Genomic DNA, 16,336 nt, shown 5'->3' on the forward strand with positions numbered 1-16,336 from the left:
ACCTGCAAACACAACAATGATGGACAGAATGTGGATCAATGTCACACATTCACCTCAGTCCAAAGATCTGGGCCCAAATCCATCGTTTTTCCACTCCACACCACCCTGGGTTAGACAATGGCGATATGCAAATCAGCGCTGACCCTGTGCCCCATGGGAACAGTCCTGTCCGAACTACAAAAGCCATGTCCTTCCCAGAACGGAAACAAGCATCCGAGGACCGGCCCGGTTTCGAGGTAACACCTCTCATCAGCCCGGCTAGCTTGATTCCAGTGGTGTGGAGTGCCTGGGACTCACGTCTGAGCATCCCCAGTACACTTAGAGCGGTACCTGCAAACACAACAATGATGGACAGAATGTGGATCAATGTCACACATTCACCCCAGTCCAAAGATCTGGGCCCAAATCCATCGTTTTTCCACTCCACACCACCCTGGGTTAGACAATGGCGATATGCAAATCAGCGCTGACCCTGTGCCCCATGGGAACAGTCCAGTCCGAACTACAAAAGCCATGTCCTTCCCAGAACGGAAACAAGCATCCGAGGACCGGCCCGGTTTCGAGGTAACACCTCTCATCAGCCCGGCTAGCTTGATTCCAGTGGTGTGGAGTGCCTGGGACTCACGTCTGAGCATCCCCAGTACACTTAGAGCGGTACCTGCAAACACAACAATGATGGACAGAATGTGGATCAATGTCACACATTCACCCCAGTCCAAAGATCTGGGCCCAAATCCATCGTTTTTCCACTCCACACCACCCTGGGTTAGACAATGGCGATATGCAAATCAGCGCTGACCCTGTGCCCCATGGGAACAGTCCAGTCCGAACTACAAAAGCCATGTCCTTCCCAGAACGGAAACAAGCATCCGAGGACCGGCCCGGTTTCGAGGTAACACCTCTCATCAGCCCGGCTAGCTTGATTCCAGTGGTGTGGAGTGTCTGGGACTCACGTCTGAGCATCCCCAGTACACTTAGAGCGGTACCTGCAAACACAACAATGATGGACAGAATGTGGATCAATGTCACACATTCACCCCAGTCCAAAGATCTGGGCCCAAATCCATCGTTTTTCCACTCCACACCACCCTGGGTTAGACAATGGCGATATGCAAATCAGCGCTGACCCTGTGCCCCATGGGAACAGTCCAGTCCGAACTACAAAAGCCATGTCCTTCCCAGAACGGAAACAAGCATCCGAGGACCGGCCCGGTTTCGAGGTAACACCTCTCATCAGCCCGGCTAGCTTGATTCCAGTGGTGTGGAGTGCCTGGGACTCACGTCTGAGCATCCCCAGTACACTTAGAGCGGTACCTGCAAACACAACAATGATGGACAGAATGTGGATCAATGTCACACATTCACCCCAGTCCAAAGATCTGGACCCAAATCCATCGTTTTTCCACTCCACACCACCCTGGGTTAGACAATGGCGATATGCAAATCAGCGCTGACCCTGTGCCCCATGGGAACAGTCCAGTCCGAACTACAAAAGCCATGTCCTTCCCAGAACGGAAACAAGCATCCGAGGACCGGCCCGGTTTCGAGGTAACACCTCATCAGCCCGGCTAGCTTGATTCCAGTGGTGTGGAGTGCCTGGGACTCACGTCTGAGCATCCCCAGTACACTTAGAGCGGTACCTGCAAACACAACAATGATGGACAGAATGTGGATCAATGTCACACATTCACCCCAGTCCAAAGATCTGGGCCCAAATCCATCGTTTTTCCATTCCACACCACCCTGGGTTAGACAATGGCGATATGCAAATCAGCGCTGACCCTGTGCCCCATGGGAACAGTCCAGTCCGAACTACAAAAGCCATGTCCTTCCCAGAACGGAAACAAGCATCTGAGGACCGGCCCGGTTTCGAGGTAACACCTCATCAGCCCGGCTAGCTTGATTCCAGTGGTGTGGAGTGCCTGGGACTCACGTCTGAGCATCCCCAGTACACTTAGAGCGGTACCTGCAAACACAACAATGATGGACAGAATGTGGATCAATGTCACACATTCACCCCAGTCCAAAGATCTGGGCCCAAATCCATCGTTTTTCCACTCCACACCACCCTGGGTTAGACAATGGCGATATGCAAATCAGCGCTGAATCCTGGTAAGGCAAACCATAAAGTGTGCTCTTGTGGTGTTCAGAATCATCTGTCTGCTTCAGAGCATATAGAGGAGCCACGTTAACACACTGAAGAGAAGATATGCTGAAGGTCTGCCTGATATTATGCAACATGACCATCAACAGACTCTTATCTCTGGACTACGAAGACCAACCCTCTCTAGGGCCACCTTTACAACTGGAAGAGAGGGTGATTGAGCAACTGTGTCAAAACTACTGTCCTGGAATAAGCACTGAGTGCAGAATAGTGGCACTACCCTGTGGAATACCTAGCTGACACATACATATGTAAGGCTGGCATAGGAAACTATGAGCTCTCACAGGACTATAGTGGGGACTGGGAACCCTCAGTCTCCTCGCTGCTGCTAAACACCTTGTACCACAGACTCCTGGCACCACAGCAGACTTACTTATACCACCCACAGCCAGATCCATTGGTGAAAGGGTTGGAAAGGGCTAAGGACTGCTCTGAATGCCACTGGTCTTTGTACAGGGGAATGGCAGTGAAGCTGACATCTGTTATGGCACACACACAAAACAGAAGAATACACAACAAATGGCACACAGGCACGATGCAAATTCCAGCAGTACTCCCCAGAAAGGAAGGAAAGGGTAGTACCGGTTGACCACCACTACTACTACCTTCCCCATCATTATCCAGGGTGAAACTGCCAATATCAAGACTGGCCAGGATTCCCAGCACCCCAAGTGGCTGGTCAAAAGAAATATGGTGATTGCATATCATTGTGCATTTTCACCAATACTACACGATGTTTTGTTGTACTTTTATCATACTGTCAATGAGTTATGTGTGCAGTGAATACCTGGAGTGATGCCTCATTTCCCACATTTAAAACCTTATGCAATGCTGCAGATTTCTTTTTCATCCTGTCTCCTGCCCGTCACATAGCTTGTGTTTCCACTAGGTGCCTTTACTCCTCATCCTGTCCATCTGCAGCATCAGTAAACATCTGTATTCTCATCCGCTTCAGATGCCTTAAATTGCTAATAACTGAAGTGTACCTCCTTACAGTGCACTTTTATGCATCTGCGTGTGGTGAGTATCCATGGCTTAGCCTTTTGTCGGTACACAAACATTATCTAATGTATTCATTAAAAAAAGCTTAAAGATTTGATTCCAACTTCTAGTGAGGGTAGATGGTGGAAGTCAGTGTGTGGGGGCGAGTCTGAATTCCTGTTCACGTTAATCTAGCTCAGATTGGTATATTAAGAAAATGGTGTTCATATCATTTTGTAGACCCTTTTTTTGTTGCTTTTTTTTATTTAACTCTTGGCCATGCTGCACAGTATTTTGCAGATGCTGTACATCATAAACCAAGAGCTTTGAGAAACCCAATAGTTCTTAAAGGTGAGATGTATTGGCTTTTCCAATGCTTTTTTGAAACTCATATTGAGTAGCAGTGTATTCCTGTGTTGGTGCATGCACTGTGAGTTTTCTCATTTTGTGTTATTTGTAGTTATTTCAAGAGAAAAGTAGTCAAGTTTGTATGCTGGTGAGATGTTCCTACATAAATGGGTTTGCTATTGTGCTAGCTGCATCGGTGGTTCTTGTTATGTGTTGAAAATGGACCTTTTAGCAGGGTTATCCCCAAACGTTTTGCTTCTTTCTCCTACATTTCGTGATCTCTTTTTGTTGGCTTTAGGACTCTCTGGACTTTACCACTGCTGATCAGTGCTAAAGTGCCTATGCACTCTGTGTAAATTATGATTATGATTGGTTATCCATGATTGGCACATTACTGGTAAGTCCCTAGCACAGTGCACTGTGTGTGCCAGGGCTTGTAGATCAAATGCTAGTTGTGGACTTGAAGTATTGATTGTACCACCCATAGGAGGAGCCCTGTAGATGTGTCTCAGACTTGCCGCTGTAGCGCACACGGTTGGAAACTGCCGTGTTGCACTAGCAAGTGCACCCACTTGCTTGGCCCTAACCTTCCCTTTTCTTACCCCTCAAGTAGGCCCAAGGTACCCTCATGGGCATGGTGTGTTGTAGGTTAAAGGTAGGGCATGTACTGGTATGTTTTACATGTCCAGATAGTGAAATACTGTATATTTCGTTTTTCGCTATTGAAAAGGCTAACACGGGAGTTGCTTTGTAACATCTTAAAAGTATAACTTTCCATTGGGACAAGACAAAGAAATTGTTTAGGCTCTCTGAACTCAGAATTTAATAACACATCTTCATCTGAAGATGTTTTTTAAATTATGTGTTTAAAAATGCCACTGTTAGAAAGTACTAGGAAAGAAAACAAGGGAACCCAACTCACACGGAGCCTGGGTATAAGGTTTGAAGAAAACTACAATGGCTCCTGTGGCTAATTATATAATTATTACAATATGATTTAAGCTCAATGGCAATCTTAGGGTAGTATGTGGGATGTATAAGAAGGACGCTATATATACACGTGGAGAGTATGGTCCTCAATTTATATCATTTATCCAAGTATTCAAACATAAATTTTTACATTTTATACAATATCAACAGCATTAAATACATATACATAATCACATCGTGCGAGTGTGACCCAAGTGAGTAAGAGAGAGAGAACCTATACTACTAAAGTGCAAAATGTAATAGTGTATCGAAAAAGGAGGTTTCTAGTTTACATTAGTTACAAAAAGCGGCGACCTAATTAATTGTCAATGGAAAAAAAATACAGTAGTTGGAAGTATAGGCAACTATTGCAGAAGGTCTGCCTCTTTATGGTTGTCGACGACGTTTCGACCCGTAGTGGAATGTCGGGTCTCTTCAGAACTGGTCAATATGGGGCCACCTAGGATGGTCTGGCGCTGCTAGGAAATAAGCACACGTGGCACCGTGAGGAGGAGTGAAAAATAAATAACAAAAACTCACAGGGATCCCGTCTGGGACCCCTGATGAGGGTGAAGTAGGCAGCTAACCACGAGTCCGTTCAATTCGGAATCTTGTTAACCAATAGCGGTTACAGGAAATGCACAGAACTATTGCACACGAGGGCGCTCTTGGTATTTCATGGGATCACAAGGGATCGGGGGATTCTTCTCTAGGATAGAAGTTCAGTATTATGGACGTTGTACGCTTGAATCGGCGTGGATAGAACGTCTTGGGTTTCTGCAATGTGTCCTCTCCTGTCGGTGCGATGACCAAAAAGACTAGAAAGTAGGCCTTTATTATTTAACCTTTCTGTGTACCTCTGCTGTTTAAATATTCACTGTCTGGCTTTGCAGTGACAGGGGCAGGGAATGTGCATTCACTCCAGACAGTTCCATGGGGGGGGGGTGATATAAGGACAACTACACTATGTATTATTTCTAACAACTTTTGTTTATTCCTCCATCAGATACACTTAAACAAGCTTTTTATACTTCTTATATTGCGCTTCCTGTATTGTCAATTCTTGAAGTCTTCCTTCCAGACCAGAAGAAATCTCCCGGGGATTCTTGAATTCTTCACTTCTCAACTAAAGGAGCGTTTATGAGCATGTCCCTCGAAAAAACAAAAAAACAGATTGTTTCAGGCGAATAGCCTCATGAAGGTATGGCCTTAATAGGGAGTAGGTGTGAGGGGGTGAACAAAATCACCTGGTTGCACCACCACCAGTGTTGCACAGGGATAATAGCGTTTATCTTGAGGATTTAGGTGCTACGTTGCTAAGAGCTTCCCTGCAATGCCCACTTTCAACCCCCTCTCTACCCTTAGTTCTGGCATCTCGGTATGCGAGTTCCATCCTAGAAACAAGGCACGGAGACGGTTACGTACCTCACTGAGCCACGCTCCTCCAGGACCATGGCTAGAATTCCCATTTTGCCGGAACGGGTCCGGATTCCATCTTGATTCTTCAGTACAGCTGCTGGATTCACTGTTCTCCTCAGGAGTCTTCTCAGGCAGTGCAGCAATGAAGATATCTCCATCGACAGGGTTTCTGGGTGCCGGCTCTTTCTAAACTTGGCTCACGCTCTCCTCCTGGTTCATTAAACACCTTCTTTCAGGAAGGGGACCGGATATGAGGTCTCTTGTGGTTCTGTCCTGCGTTCCAATAAGGTCACGTGATGTCATCACGTGGGGTGATTCGGTCTCCAGGAAGTTGAGCTCCTTAAAGGGATCGCCCACATTGTCCACAGACGTATCTAGGGGAGACTTGAAACAGAGGTTAGGAGAACTGTAAGGCGGAAACGCTTCCTCACTGTCTTCTTCACTCTCTAGGCGATTGGGTAAGTAGTGACAGGGGTTGACGTGTGCTCTGCCTTTCCTGGGTGGAAGCTGGCCACAGAGGACAGAGCTGGTTTGGACTGGGCTCAGAGACCCTTGTCATAATGAGAACAAAGAGAAAATGGGGTATAAGTATTGGACCTTAACCCCAGAGAATTAATCACGTCTGGACTCAAGAGGAACCTCTGCCAGGGAGAAGATCTGGAAAGCTGTAAGGAGGAGTACTGCCCCTTTTCTGTGTGTGCTTTGCTGGGTTGGCCTGCAATTGCTGAATCTGCCAGGGAGAGGACAAAGAATGGAACTTTGTTGTGAACCAGCATGAAGAAGAAACTCCAAGTGCTTGTGTGTGCTTGCCTCCCGTACTGAAGTCACAAAGATTTCACCTGCATCCACTGACCAGCACCTGGACTCCTCTATGGACTCCTGTATTCAAAAGGGTGCCAATTCTAGGTTACTGGGCCCTGAGAATTGTGTGGTTTGTGCTGCAAAGCAAGATCAAAATCTCTTATGCCGTCAGTGCCGCTGCCAGTGACGCCATGACCTGCACAGACGCCAAGGGCACCGCTCGTGAAGTGCACAACGCATCACCCTGCATGCACCACTGCTCCAACGCCCTTCGATGCCTGCAGTTATCAGCTTTACCGAAGCCAACTCTCGCACCGAAGCAGTCACTGACAGCACCACGTTATTGCTGAGCCAATAACCGCTGAGTGTGACTTCACGAAGTCTTTCTCGAATCACATCACTGGAACCGACACTTCACCGCCTGCGCCACCTAACTTCCCTGTCCTGGACTCAATGCCTTGCCTCCTCCATGGCAAATGGAAACCGATTTCACCTTGGCATCGACACCTGAGCTCCGCTACACCAATCATTGCCTGTTGATTTTGTTTCCATGGTACTGTTGTTTGGGGCTCCGTGTGAGTCACACCTCGCCGGTGGCGCCATTCTTTGCATTTGTGCCTGTCACAACGTTTCAATAGCCCCAGGTGGAGCTATTTTGTTTCTACAGTTCTATTTCTGATATAACTGTTTCAAAAGTGATATATGTATGTTAGATTTTTGTTGTTTTTGTCTTGTTTGGTTTAGATAAAGGTACTTTATTTTTCTAAACTGGTGTGGTGTCAATTTGTGGTGTTTTCACTGTCACTGTCACTGTGTGTTTGGGTACAAATACTTTATGTATTGCCTTTGGGATAAGACTGTCTACTCATGCCAAGCTACCAAAGGGTTAGCAGGGGTTGTCTATAGTGTGTAATCCCCTTCCTGGCTAGAAGGAAGGGTCCCTACCTGGACAAAGGTGCATACCTCTGCCAATTAGAGACCCCCATTTCTAATATTGTGCTTTATATGTTTTGTTATTAGGGTTTAGTGTTCATATTGTGCATGGATTGTGGTATCCGTCCATGATTATTGCACGTGTACTTTCTTACTCTGACAGCTATTTTTGGATGTATCTTAAGCATTAAACATCCTTGCTCACTCTGGCCCATACGTTTGACTCCCTTCCTCTTGTTCTCCATTTACAGTTGTTCAAATCCGCCAAAAAATGAGCAGAACTGGTGATGGGAAAGCTAGAGTTGCAAAATCTACCCCTAACTATTACTTTAGTGTGCGGTGTTAAGTATTACAAAATATTTTCTCGTTTTCTGGAAACTATCCGTATGACACACACGTTGCCTTAGCATAATTTTCTTATGGTTCTTAATAGAATTGGAGTGTGCCACACTTTTTCTGAGTTACATTCATTCAACTATATCCTTTTATTCTGCACTGTATTACCATCTTGTGCTTTTGCTTGAGGAATAGTGTGATCCATGTATTATTACAATATTACAACATGAAGTTGCTCTTCACAGTGCATGACACCCCTATGGATTTGCACAAGAATGTTACCATTCGGGTCACCAGCTTGAATCAGATGAGTTGTGACTGAAGGTCATTATCGCCAGGCAGCTAGTTCCCTGTGGATGATGTTCACATCACAAAACAACATGGCCAACTAAGCTGAATGGGAATGATCTACAGCATGAACTCGACGCGCTTCTATAGTGGCGGCCGCTTCAGAACTGGAGTGACGCATACATTCCGGAACTTCTGCTGCCTCTTACTGCAGTTGGAAAATATTAAAATTACTGAAGGAGTAGGATATATGTCTTAAGAAACCTATTCCTAGTATTTTAATTTATTTACAAATGTGTGCACCTGCTGCATGCAAAAGCTTGGGTGAGCTACAACTAGTAAAACACGAAATCAGCGGCTCTGTTTTGTGCAGTTCACTTTTTGTTTAAGTGCTAATGACTGTAAAGCATTAAAAAGAGAGCAAATGAATAATACTATTTGCACTAATATAGGTTATTTTTTAAACTTTTATTTTTAGTTTTGTGTCTGTATTTTCATTGCAATACATTTATTATTAATACATGTACTTTGGTGTTTTAAGTATTTTAAGTATTTGAAAATAAAGTGTATCAAAGCACTCTTTGTGCTGCTGGGTATAAAATACTGATAATAGAATGAATATTGTTACAGGTTCAGAACTGGACATTGTTATTTAATATTTAAGGATGCAGGGATTTCCATAGACTTACACTAAAAAAGTGCATTTTCAGATCCAAGAGCCTGTTCATTAGAATAACTAATGATTCAGAAGAAGTAGCTGAAACTGAAGTACGATTGTCGCCATCTGTAACATCTTTAATGTGTTGTAAGACAAAAAATATAAAATTATGTAGTGCTCTACTGTGCAAAATTAATTTTACAACCCATGCTTTACGTAAGACTCAAACTCTCAAGATCCAAACCACAGCACCAATCAAAAACAGCCAAGAGTTTATACAGTTAAATTCAAGAATATCCATGATATCTTCGTGTTTGTGTTTAGATACAGGATAACACAAAAATGTAACCATGTGAAAGACCAGGTTCTACGTATAGATCAGCAACATGGAAATACTTGGGCACTCCACTGTGTAGCTGGAGGGCCACAACCATATTTATTGTTTTCCTGATACCCGCATAAGGTCAATTTACCTGTAGTAAATCTAAACCAAATTAATTTACCAAATTGAGATTATTCTGAAAATCTCGTGCCGACTGGACCCTGATGAGCTAATGTTTAAAACCCTAAATGGAAAAATTAAATAACAAAAGAGACAGAGAGGCATCCAATGAACTTACAATCGATAAAACATGATTTTGTTTTCAGGATAGTGCCTCACTATTTCCTGGGTAAAACGCTTGCCCCCATGGACTTAACTTAATAGCCAAAGAGACTTCAGCTAACGTAAATGACAAATAAGTGTCACCCTCCAACATACTCAGTAGCAACTGGGTGAACCTCTCAGCCTCATTCATGAAATAAATAGCCTAAAAATAAGAAACCCAATCACTGCCAGTAATGCTAGATCACAGTATATTGGCTGGGACGTCCCTCTGGTGAATTCTGCTTACAAACCTACAGAACACTTTACTATTCTTTTGGCGTGTTGCAGCCTCGATCTTTTCCCAATCTACCATTAGCTGGTAATTTCTCCTCCTTTATAACATATTTGTATAAACTTTCCATGCTTGTATAGCCTCAACCTGAAACATAGGCTTGGCCATCAAAATGTTGCTAAGATTGCGTTTAGCTGCGGATCATTCAGAATTAAACCATCTCGGCTGAACAGGTACATCCTTTGCTGGCTTCATTAGGCTTTCTTTAATACGTAGGCAAACATTTTCAAAATTATCCAACATCTTGTCCCCCCCTCACAACTTCTGATAAACAGGGGAGGAAGGTCCCTAGGTTGTTAGTAATAAGAGAAGCAAGAAAAGATTCAGGTGCCAACAGGGACCTTCAGTCATTATGAGAAGAGGATGGGCACTCAGGCTGCCTAGTTGGGGAAACCACTTTCAATATTGGGAAGTGCCGTGCTACCAGTAGTGCATTATTGGCACACCCAGTCAGTTAGTAGAATGTAGTTCCTCGTTGAAAACCAAGGACAAACTGCAGATAGAAAAAATATAGTCAATAGTGGAAGGGCGACCTCACCCTCTACTAGTTGGCACCGGGGAATCCTCTTCCTCAAAAAGCTAGATTATGTTAATAAGATCGCACGGTACTATACAAGATGCTTTCTCTGAACCTCTATGGCTCGTGTCATTGCCATTAGCACTCATCCCCTCCCCCAAACTTAGTGTTGATCCACAGTTTAGTGTTAAAATCACCACAGATAATAAAGTTTGGGTGTGCTTCGCTCCCATACCTCTCAGGACCTTACGTACTTGCATAAAAGAAAACAAATTAGCAAAATTATCACAGGCTACAGTAGTAAAATCAATGTTCTAAAAATGAATCCAATAAAAGTAAAGAACTCCTTGCATCCTTGATCAGCACAGTCTGAAAAGCAGAACAGCAGGTATCCAATTCAGCTACTGAAATATTAAGCAACCGATTAATCCTAATTGAAAGACCACACTGAGCTGGACCATGAGAATAGGAAGTGGGGGCAACTGAGAGGCATGCAAACCCATCACACGATTCAGGAACAGTGCCCCATGTCCCTTAGACAATAAATAATTTCAAAATGATTAATAGTCATCAACCAATCCAGATCGTTAATCTTGGAACTAATTCCTGCTATATTCCAGCTAATCAGTAAAAAAGAGAAGGGCATCAAGGAACAGGGTGGCCTGGTGTTAAGGCGCCTCTTGGGCCTGATTTGATTTACCACTCAAGAAGAAGTAACAGGAACAGGCTTTGCTATGCGCTCTAAAGTAGAAATAAACAGTCGATCAGTTTGAGTTTGAGGGGAGAGGGGTTGGCCTAACGGCTAGGGCGCTCGACCTCGGACCTGGGGATCTGGGTTCGAGTCTCGGTAACGACGCCAAAAACCTCCTGTGATTCTGGGCAAATCACTTAATCTCCCCGTGCCTAAAATGAATGCGTGTCCTCATGTAACGTAACTGGTGCTATGTAAAGCGCTCTGATACCTGATTCAGTTTGGGTCTAGTTCGCGCTATATAAAACTCGGCGGAAAAAAAAACAAAAAAAAAAAACTCGAAAGAACAGGATACGATTAGCTAAAGAGATGCCCTTAGATGAGTACATAGAGTTGGCCTACTTGCCTGTGTTAAGAAGCTGATCAGGTTTTGGGTGAAGGTTATAAGGGCCAATAGACCCTGGGGGTACTAGGCTGTACAAAGAGTTGACATGGCCAAAACCAACAGAGGTTTATAGAAATTAACCAACGGGGCCATAAGAATCTTTCTTTCATTATGTGCCTGGTCAAAAGAATAGGTCAACAAACTATGTGCCATCTCTCGCCGCCTAAGATTGATGAGGACACACTTCCCTTCACAGTTTTTCCTAGGACTGCACCAATCCAGCCGACCATAATGAGCCCAGATGCAGCAGAAAACTGGAAACCTTTGTTCCTAACCTACCAGCCTAACACCTTGTTGGTGAGTTATTCGACAGTCTGATTGTTCATACAAACTTTCGGGGACCCCTATCAGTACTGCCACATAGGGAGAAGCAGCAAAGGGGGAGGTTCATTTCTAGACTTCTGCCTGAACTTGATGCTCTCTCTTGGTCCTGCTGAGCTTCATCTACCTGGCCTTTGCAGGCAGTAGATGGTTGAGATGAAGGCCATAGAACCTTACTGCAAGATGTCTTTATCCGGGTACCCTATGCAGCCTCCAAAAGGCGAGTCTGTAAAGGGAGTAAAGAACTGGCTGGGTTGGCCTCCAGCAAGCATGCTTGGATGATAAGGCAGCAGTGGCAACATCAGTGGTAATCAGAAATGGTTCCTAAATCCAAAGACTGTCCTGCATTAGGACTGGGCAAAGGTTCGCTGGAGACAGCCGCACTATGAATGAGAGAAACTCAAACTGATTTTAATAGCCTTGAGGCAATTCACTATCCGGGATCGTTCCGCTAGAAGAATAGCCAGAAACCTTTTACAACAATCATCCAATAAAGTGTTGGCAATAGTCCGGATAGAGTTAGTGTCCAAATCAAATCCTTCTTGATTTGATTGACTTATTTCCCCTCATTTAGAAACCTTTGCACCCCTCTTTTTTTTTTGGGGCCGCCAGAGAACCAGGGTTGACCATACTCGTGGCAGTAAGCGTCTGGTGGCAAGGATCAGGCAAACCGAGGAAATACGTAGGAAAGCCAGGTTGCAAAAAGAAGTAGGGATGAGAAGATTAATTGAACGGTATAGAGTTAACATACAAGGAAGGGATAGTGAAGGGAAATCAGTAATTGTAGTGGAATATACACATCTTCCAAAGGTAGAGATCCCATAATGACGTTGATCCAATTCCTAAGTAGGACTCAGAGGCTGCTGGCACGAGCAGGCATGGCAGGGGTGGGGCAGGGCGGGGAGCCGAAAAAAGACAGAATAGGTGTTGTTTATTTATTTATTTGATTATGCCTTTTACGTCGTCGGTCGACTTCCCCCCAACCGGCCCACCCCCGCATTTACCTGTGCAGGCTGCCGCTGGTAAGACTGGTAGGACTGCCATAGCCAACACTGCAAAAAATGAACTCAGAAATATTTGAAGGATGCCCCTGATGCTCCAGTGATAAAACAGAATAAAAACTTTTGCTTAGGGAGTGTTTCATGTACAGGCCTTCTAGCAACAAGTGACAGATGCAATCTCAGGGCTGATTTGTAAAGAAGTAAAAACAGCAAGGGAGGTTCTAAACCGGCTATGATTTCGAATAAAACCAAAGTTATAGCTTGTAATTCCACACAAGGACCACAGCACTCTCAATGGCTGTATAACGCGGGTAAAGTTGCTGATTCTGAGTAATGACTCTGCGATGTTGGTGACTGGCTGGTGGAATTTTGAGAGATGCCTCAGTATATTTCCTCAATGAAATGCCCCCATGGAGAACACTGGGAAAAGGAGGTTCAGAGGTGCAATTTGATGTATGTGATGCAGACTGATCATGTCTCAGACTAGGGTCGATGTTACGTCAGAGCATATCAAATACAAAAGCTACTGTTCTACACTGCATTTCTTAGTGTTTTTAACTGTTTTTTTAATCAAAGAAAGTGACAAGTCTTCTAGGCAACTTCCTTGAAGTTCAGAAACAGAATAACAACCGTTTGCAACAACTATTCCATTGTGCCTATACAAAAATCAGATCTTAAATGACTTATGGCTATGTGTGTGATATATAGGTCATATTCGTCCCTAGATTTCATAATTATTTGCATTTAGGCTTGAGAATGACATTGCTAAATGTTTTTTGGACATGCCCCTGAGTCATCCAGTTCTCAAGAAAAGTTTGAGAGTTGACATATTTTGTTATGAATGAGCACATACTGCTAAAAAATCCCTTGATAATTTTAGGAAGCAATTCTATCAACAGAATTTCTACAGAGCCCATGTGCCAAGTGCTACACTATTTAACGCAGCCCTACAAGTCAAGCAAGCACTTCACGACTAGGAGTTTTGTAGGCGAGTTAGGAAGCTGTCCTTCTGCTTGGATTCAGTGGGTTAATTGCTCATTTTAAAATGCTTCTTTTGATTTTGAAGTAAGAAGCATAATGTATGACTGGTAAATTGATTGGTTTCATTGCAGTTTATTGGGTGCTTTTCCGTAGTATTGTGTTGGACATACATGTTTCAGCTCTTTTTTTAATTTGCCATGAACGTGACTGTTTCCTTCAGCAGAAGATGACCTGCTGAGCCCTCCACATGGAACAAGCACAGGGTTAGAAGAAGTAATGGAGCAGCTGAATAATTCATTTCCGAGTACAAGAGGTAAGTTACCTCAAGCGTGGTAGAAGTGAAAAATGGTTGGATGAGGGATGATGTGATGACAAGAATGATGTGCAAAGATTTTGGTGCAGATATACGGATAAAAAAGACAGCTGCAGAAGATTTTTTTTCTGAATAATAAGTATAGTTCCTTGCTGATTTAACTTCTTTTGTTTAGGTGGTCATACCTTATATATTGCTTTGCTCTCTATACATTTTTTGGAAAATCTAACACTGTTTTTGTCTATTTTTTCTCTTTTTTTATGAACCAATTTTATTGGACTTTTACCATTTCCAATTAAAACATGTTCACAAGATTTCCAATCAATATTATTCTCCGAGATGTTACATGAAATAGTAAAAAAATGTTGAAGTTTTCACCAAAAGTAATTCTAATGTTCAGATATTGTGGAATGTCATTGATGTAAACCATTGGATCAGTCAAAGAGCCCTCCCCTCGACCTAAGGAAAGAGAATCCTATTGCTTTAAAGAACTCTCACCCACCAAGGATACTCTTTGGTGGCATGCTTCATAATAGAGTTCCTTCCAACTATTTCTCAGTTATAATGGCTTTACTTGTCATTGCATATATATATATATACATATATATATATATATATATATATATATATATATATATTTTTTTTTTTTTTTAATTGCCCCAGAAAAAAACTGAAAAAAACAAAGGTTACAGGGCTCAGATGTCACTCGTACAAAACCAGTGAAATACAACAGTTCTACTTGGCTTTGCTAAACAGATTGGCGATCGCCAGTAGGTAGTTATAGTTAGGCCCTAGTTTCCATAGGAAATGTGTTTTAAGACTTGCCTATACTTTGATGTCGTTTACCGAATCTTCACAAAATTTTCCAAAACAATCAGACGCTCACTTCAGCTGCTGTGTAGAAAGTTTCAGGGTGATCCCTCAAGTGGGCCTGCGAAAAAGGGGGTGTCCCAAAACGCGATTTCCCCTTGTTAATTCCCATAGGGTTTATGAACATGACTACAGCCCGAACCACTGAACGTAATTACACCAAGTTTGTCAGAAATCTAGATCTTGCTCCAGAGTAGTGACGTTTGGTAGTTTGGTGTAAATCCATTCAGTAGTTTTAGAGATATTAACTGAAATCTAAATTTGTATATCTAGGGGAGCGGATCAGACAGTAACCATGCTGAAATCTTATTGGCTGCCAAAACCTCAACCAGGAAATGTTAGCAGCCAATTTGGGACTCTGCTTCTGCCGAGTCCCACAGAAAATATTTTTTTTAAAGAATCGAGCAGGGTAACAATGCCCTGACCCCCTAGGCATGGTGGTGGGTTCCTATAGGGAGCCTGCTGGGGGGGGAAACACAATTTTCTTCTTCAAATTGCCACAAAATCACAGGTGAATCCTCAAATTTGCAGCAAAATAAAAAAAAATGATGTGTGGTCTCCCACGCTTGTTTTGAATTAAGCCTCCAGGATGGGCCATGTCCTGGGGGCATACCTCCTTTATGAGGAACCTTCCCGGGGCTTATTTTAAATTGAATGTGGGGGTCGCGAGGACCCCCCCCCCCCCCGGGGATGACAACCACCACCTCCCCGAGGCTATAAATGAAATGAATTGGGGGTCAGCGTGGGGCCCACCACCATCGGGCTACAATTAACATTAAAGAGGGGGGCCACACAGCCCCCAGCCTAGAGCTAATAAGGGCCTGGGGATGGCCACCTCCCAGGGCCGGCTCCTGTAAGCTGTTTACTTTTGCTGTGACAGCTCCCGTGAAGCCAAAGCAAACACTCCAGTCTGCGCAATCAGTCAAAGTGCATCTGCCTGCTGGAAGCGGAGGTTTCATCTCTTTCCCTGCCCACAGACTTGCAGGCAGGGAAACAGATGAAACCTTTGTTCTCATATGCAGGGAGATGCATTTTCAGCAGCTCTCTTCATGCAAGAGTAATGCCAGCTCCCGCAGGAGGCAGGAAGCCATCTGGGACCGCTGAGGCCTTGAGGCTCCCCCCTCTGCCCTGGGGGAAAGAAGCAGAACGAGGCAAAATAAAGATCAGAAGTGAGTAGAAAAAGGCAAAATAAAGGTCAGAAGCAAGCAGAAAGAGGCAGAATAAAGGTAAAAAATGAGCAGGAAGAGGCAGAATAAAGGTCAGAAACCTGCAGCAAGAGGCAGAATAAAGGTCGGAAACGAACAGAAAGAGGTAAAATAAAGGTGAAAAACTAGCAGAAAGAGGCAAAAAAAAAGACTGCAA

At 43.8% G+C, this 16,336-nt stretch overlaps 1 protein-coding gene across 9 annotated transcripts in view; it reads left to right on the forward strand.

Moving 5' to 3' along the window:
* Positions 1-16,336, forward strand: part of DMD (dystrophin) — a 6,826,337-nt gene that overhangs the window by 6,779,776 nt on the left and 30,225 nt on the right. For 7 of the 9 annotated variants that reach the window (XM_078657819.1, XM_078657824.1, XM_078657821.1 and 4 more), the window contains one exon: positions 14,012-14,104. In XM_078657819.1, the coding sequence (XP_078513945.1) occupies positions 14,012-14,104 (93 nt within the window). The remainder of the gene's footprint in view (positions 1-14,011; positions 14,105-16,336) is intronic. The other 2 variants (XM_078657820.1, XM_078657823.1) reach the window with 1 other exon arrangement.

The sequence above is a fragment of the Lissotriton helveticus genome, chromosome 8 (genome assembly GCF_964261635.1).
Source record: "Lissotriton helveticus chromosome 8, aLisHel1.1, whole genome shotgun sequence".
NCBI lineage: Eukaryota > Metazoa > Chordata > Amphibia > Caudata > Salamandridae > Lissotriton > Lissotriton helveticus.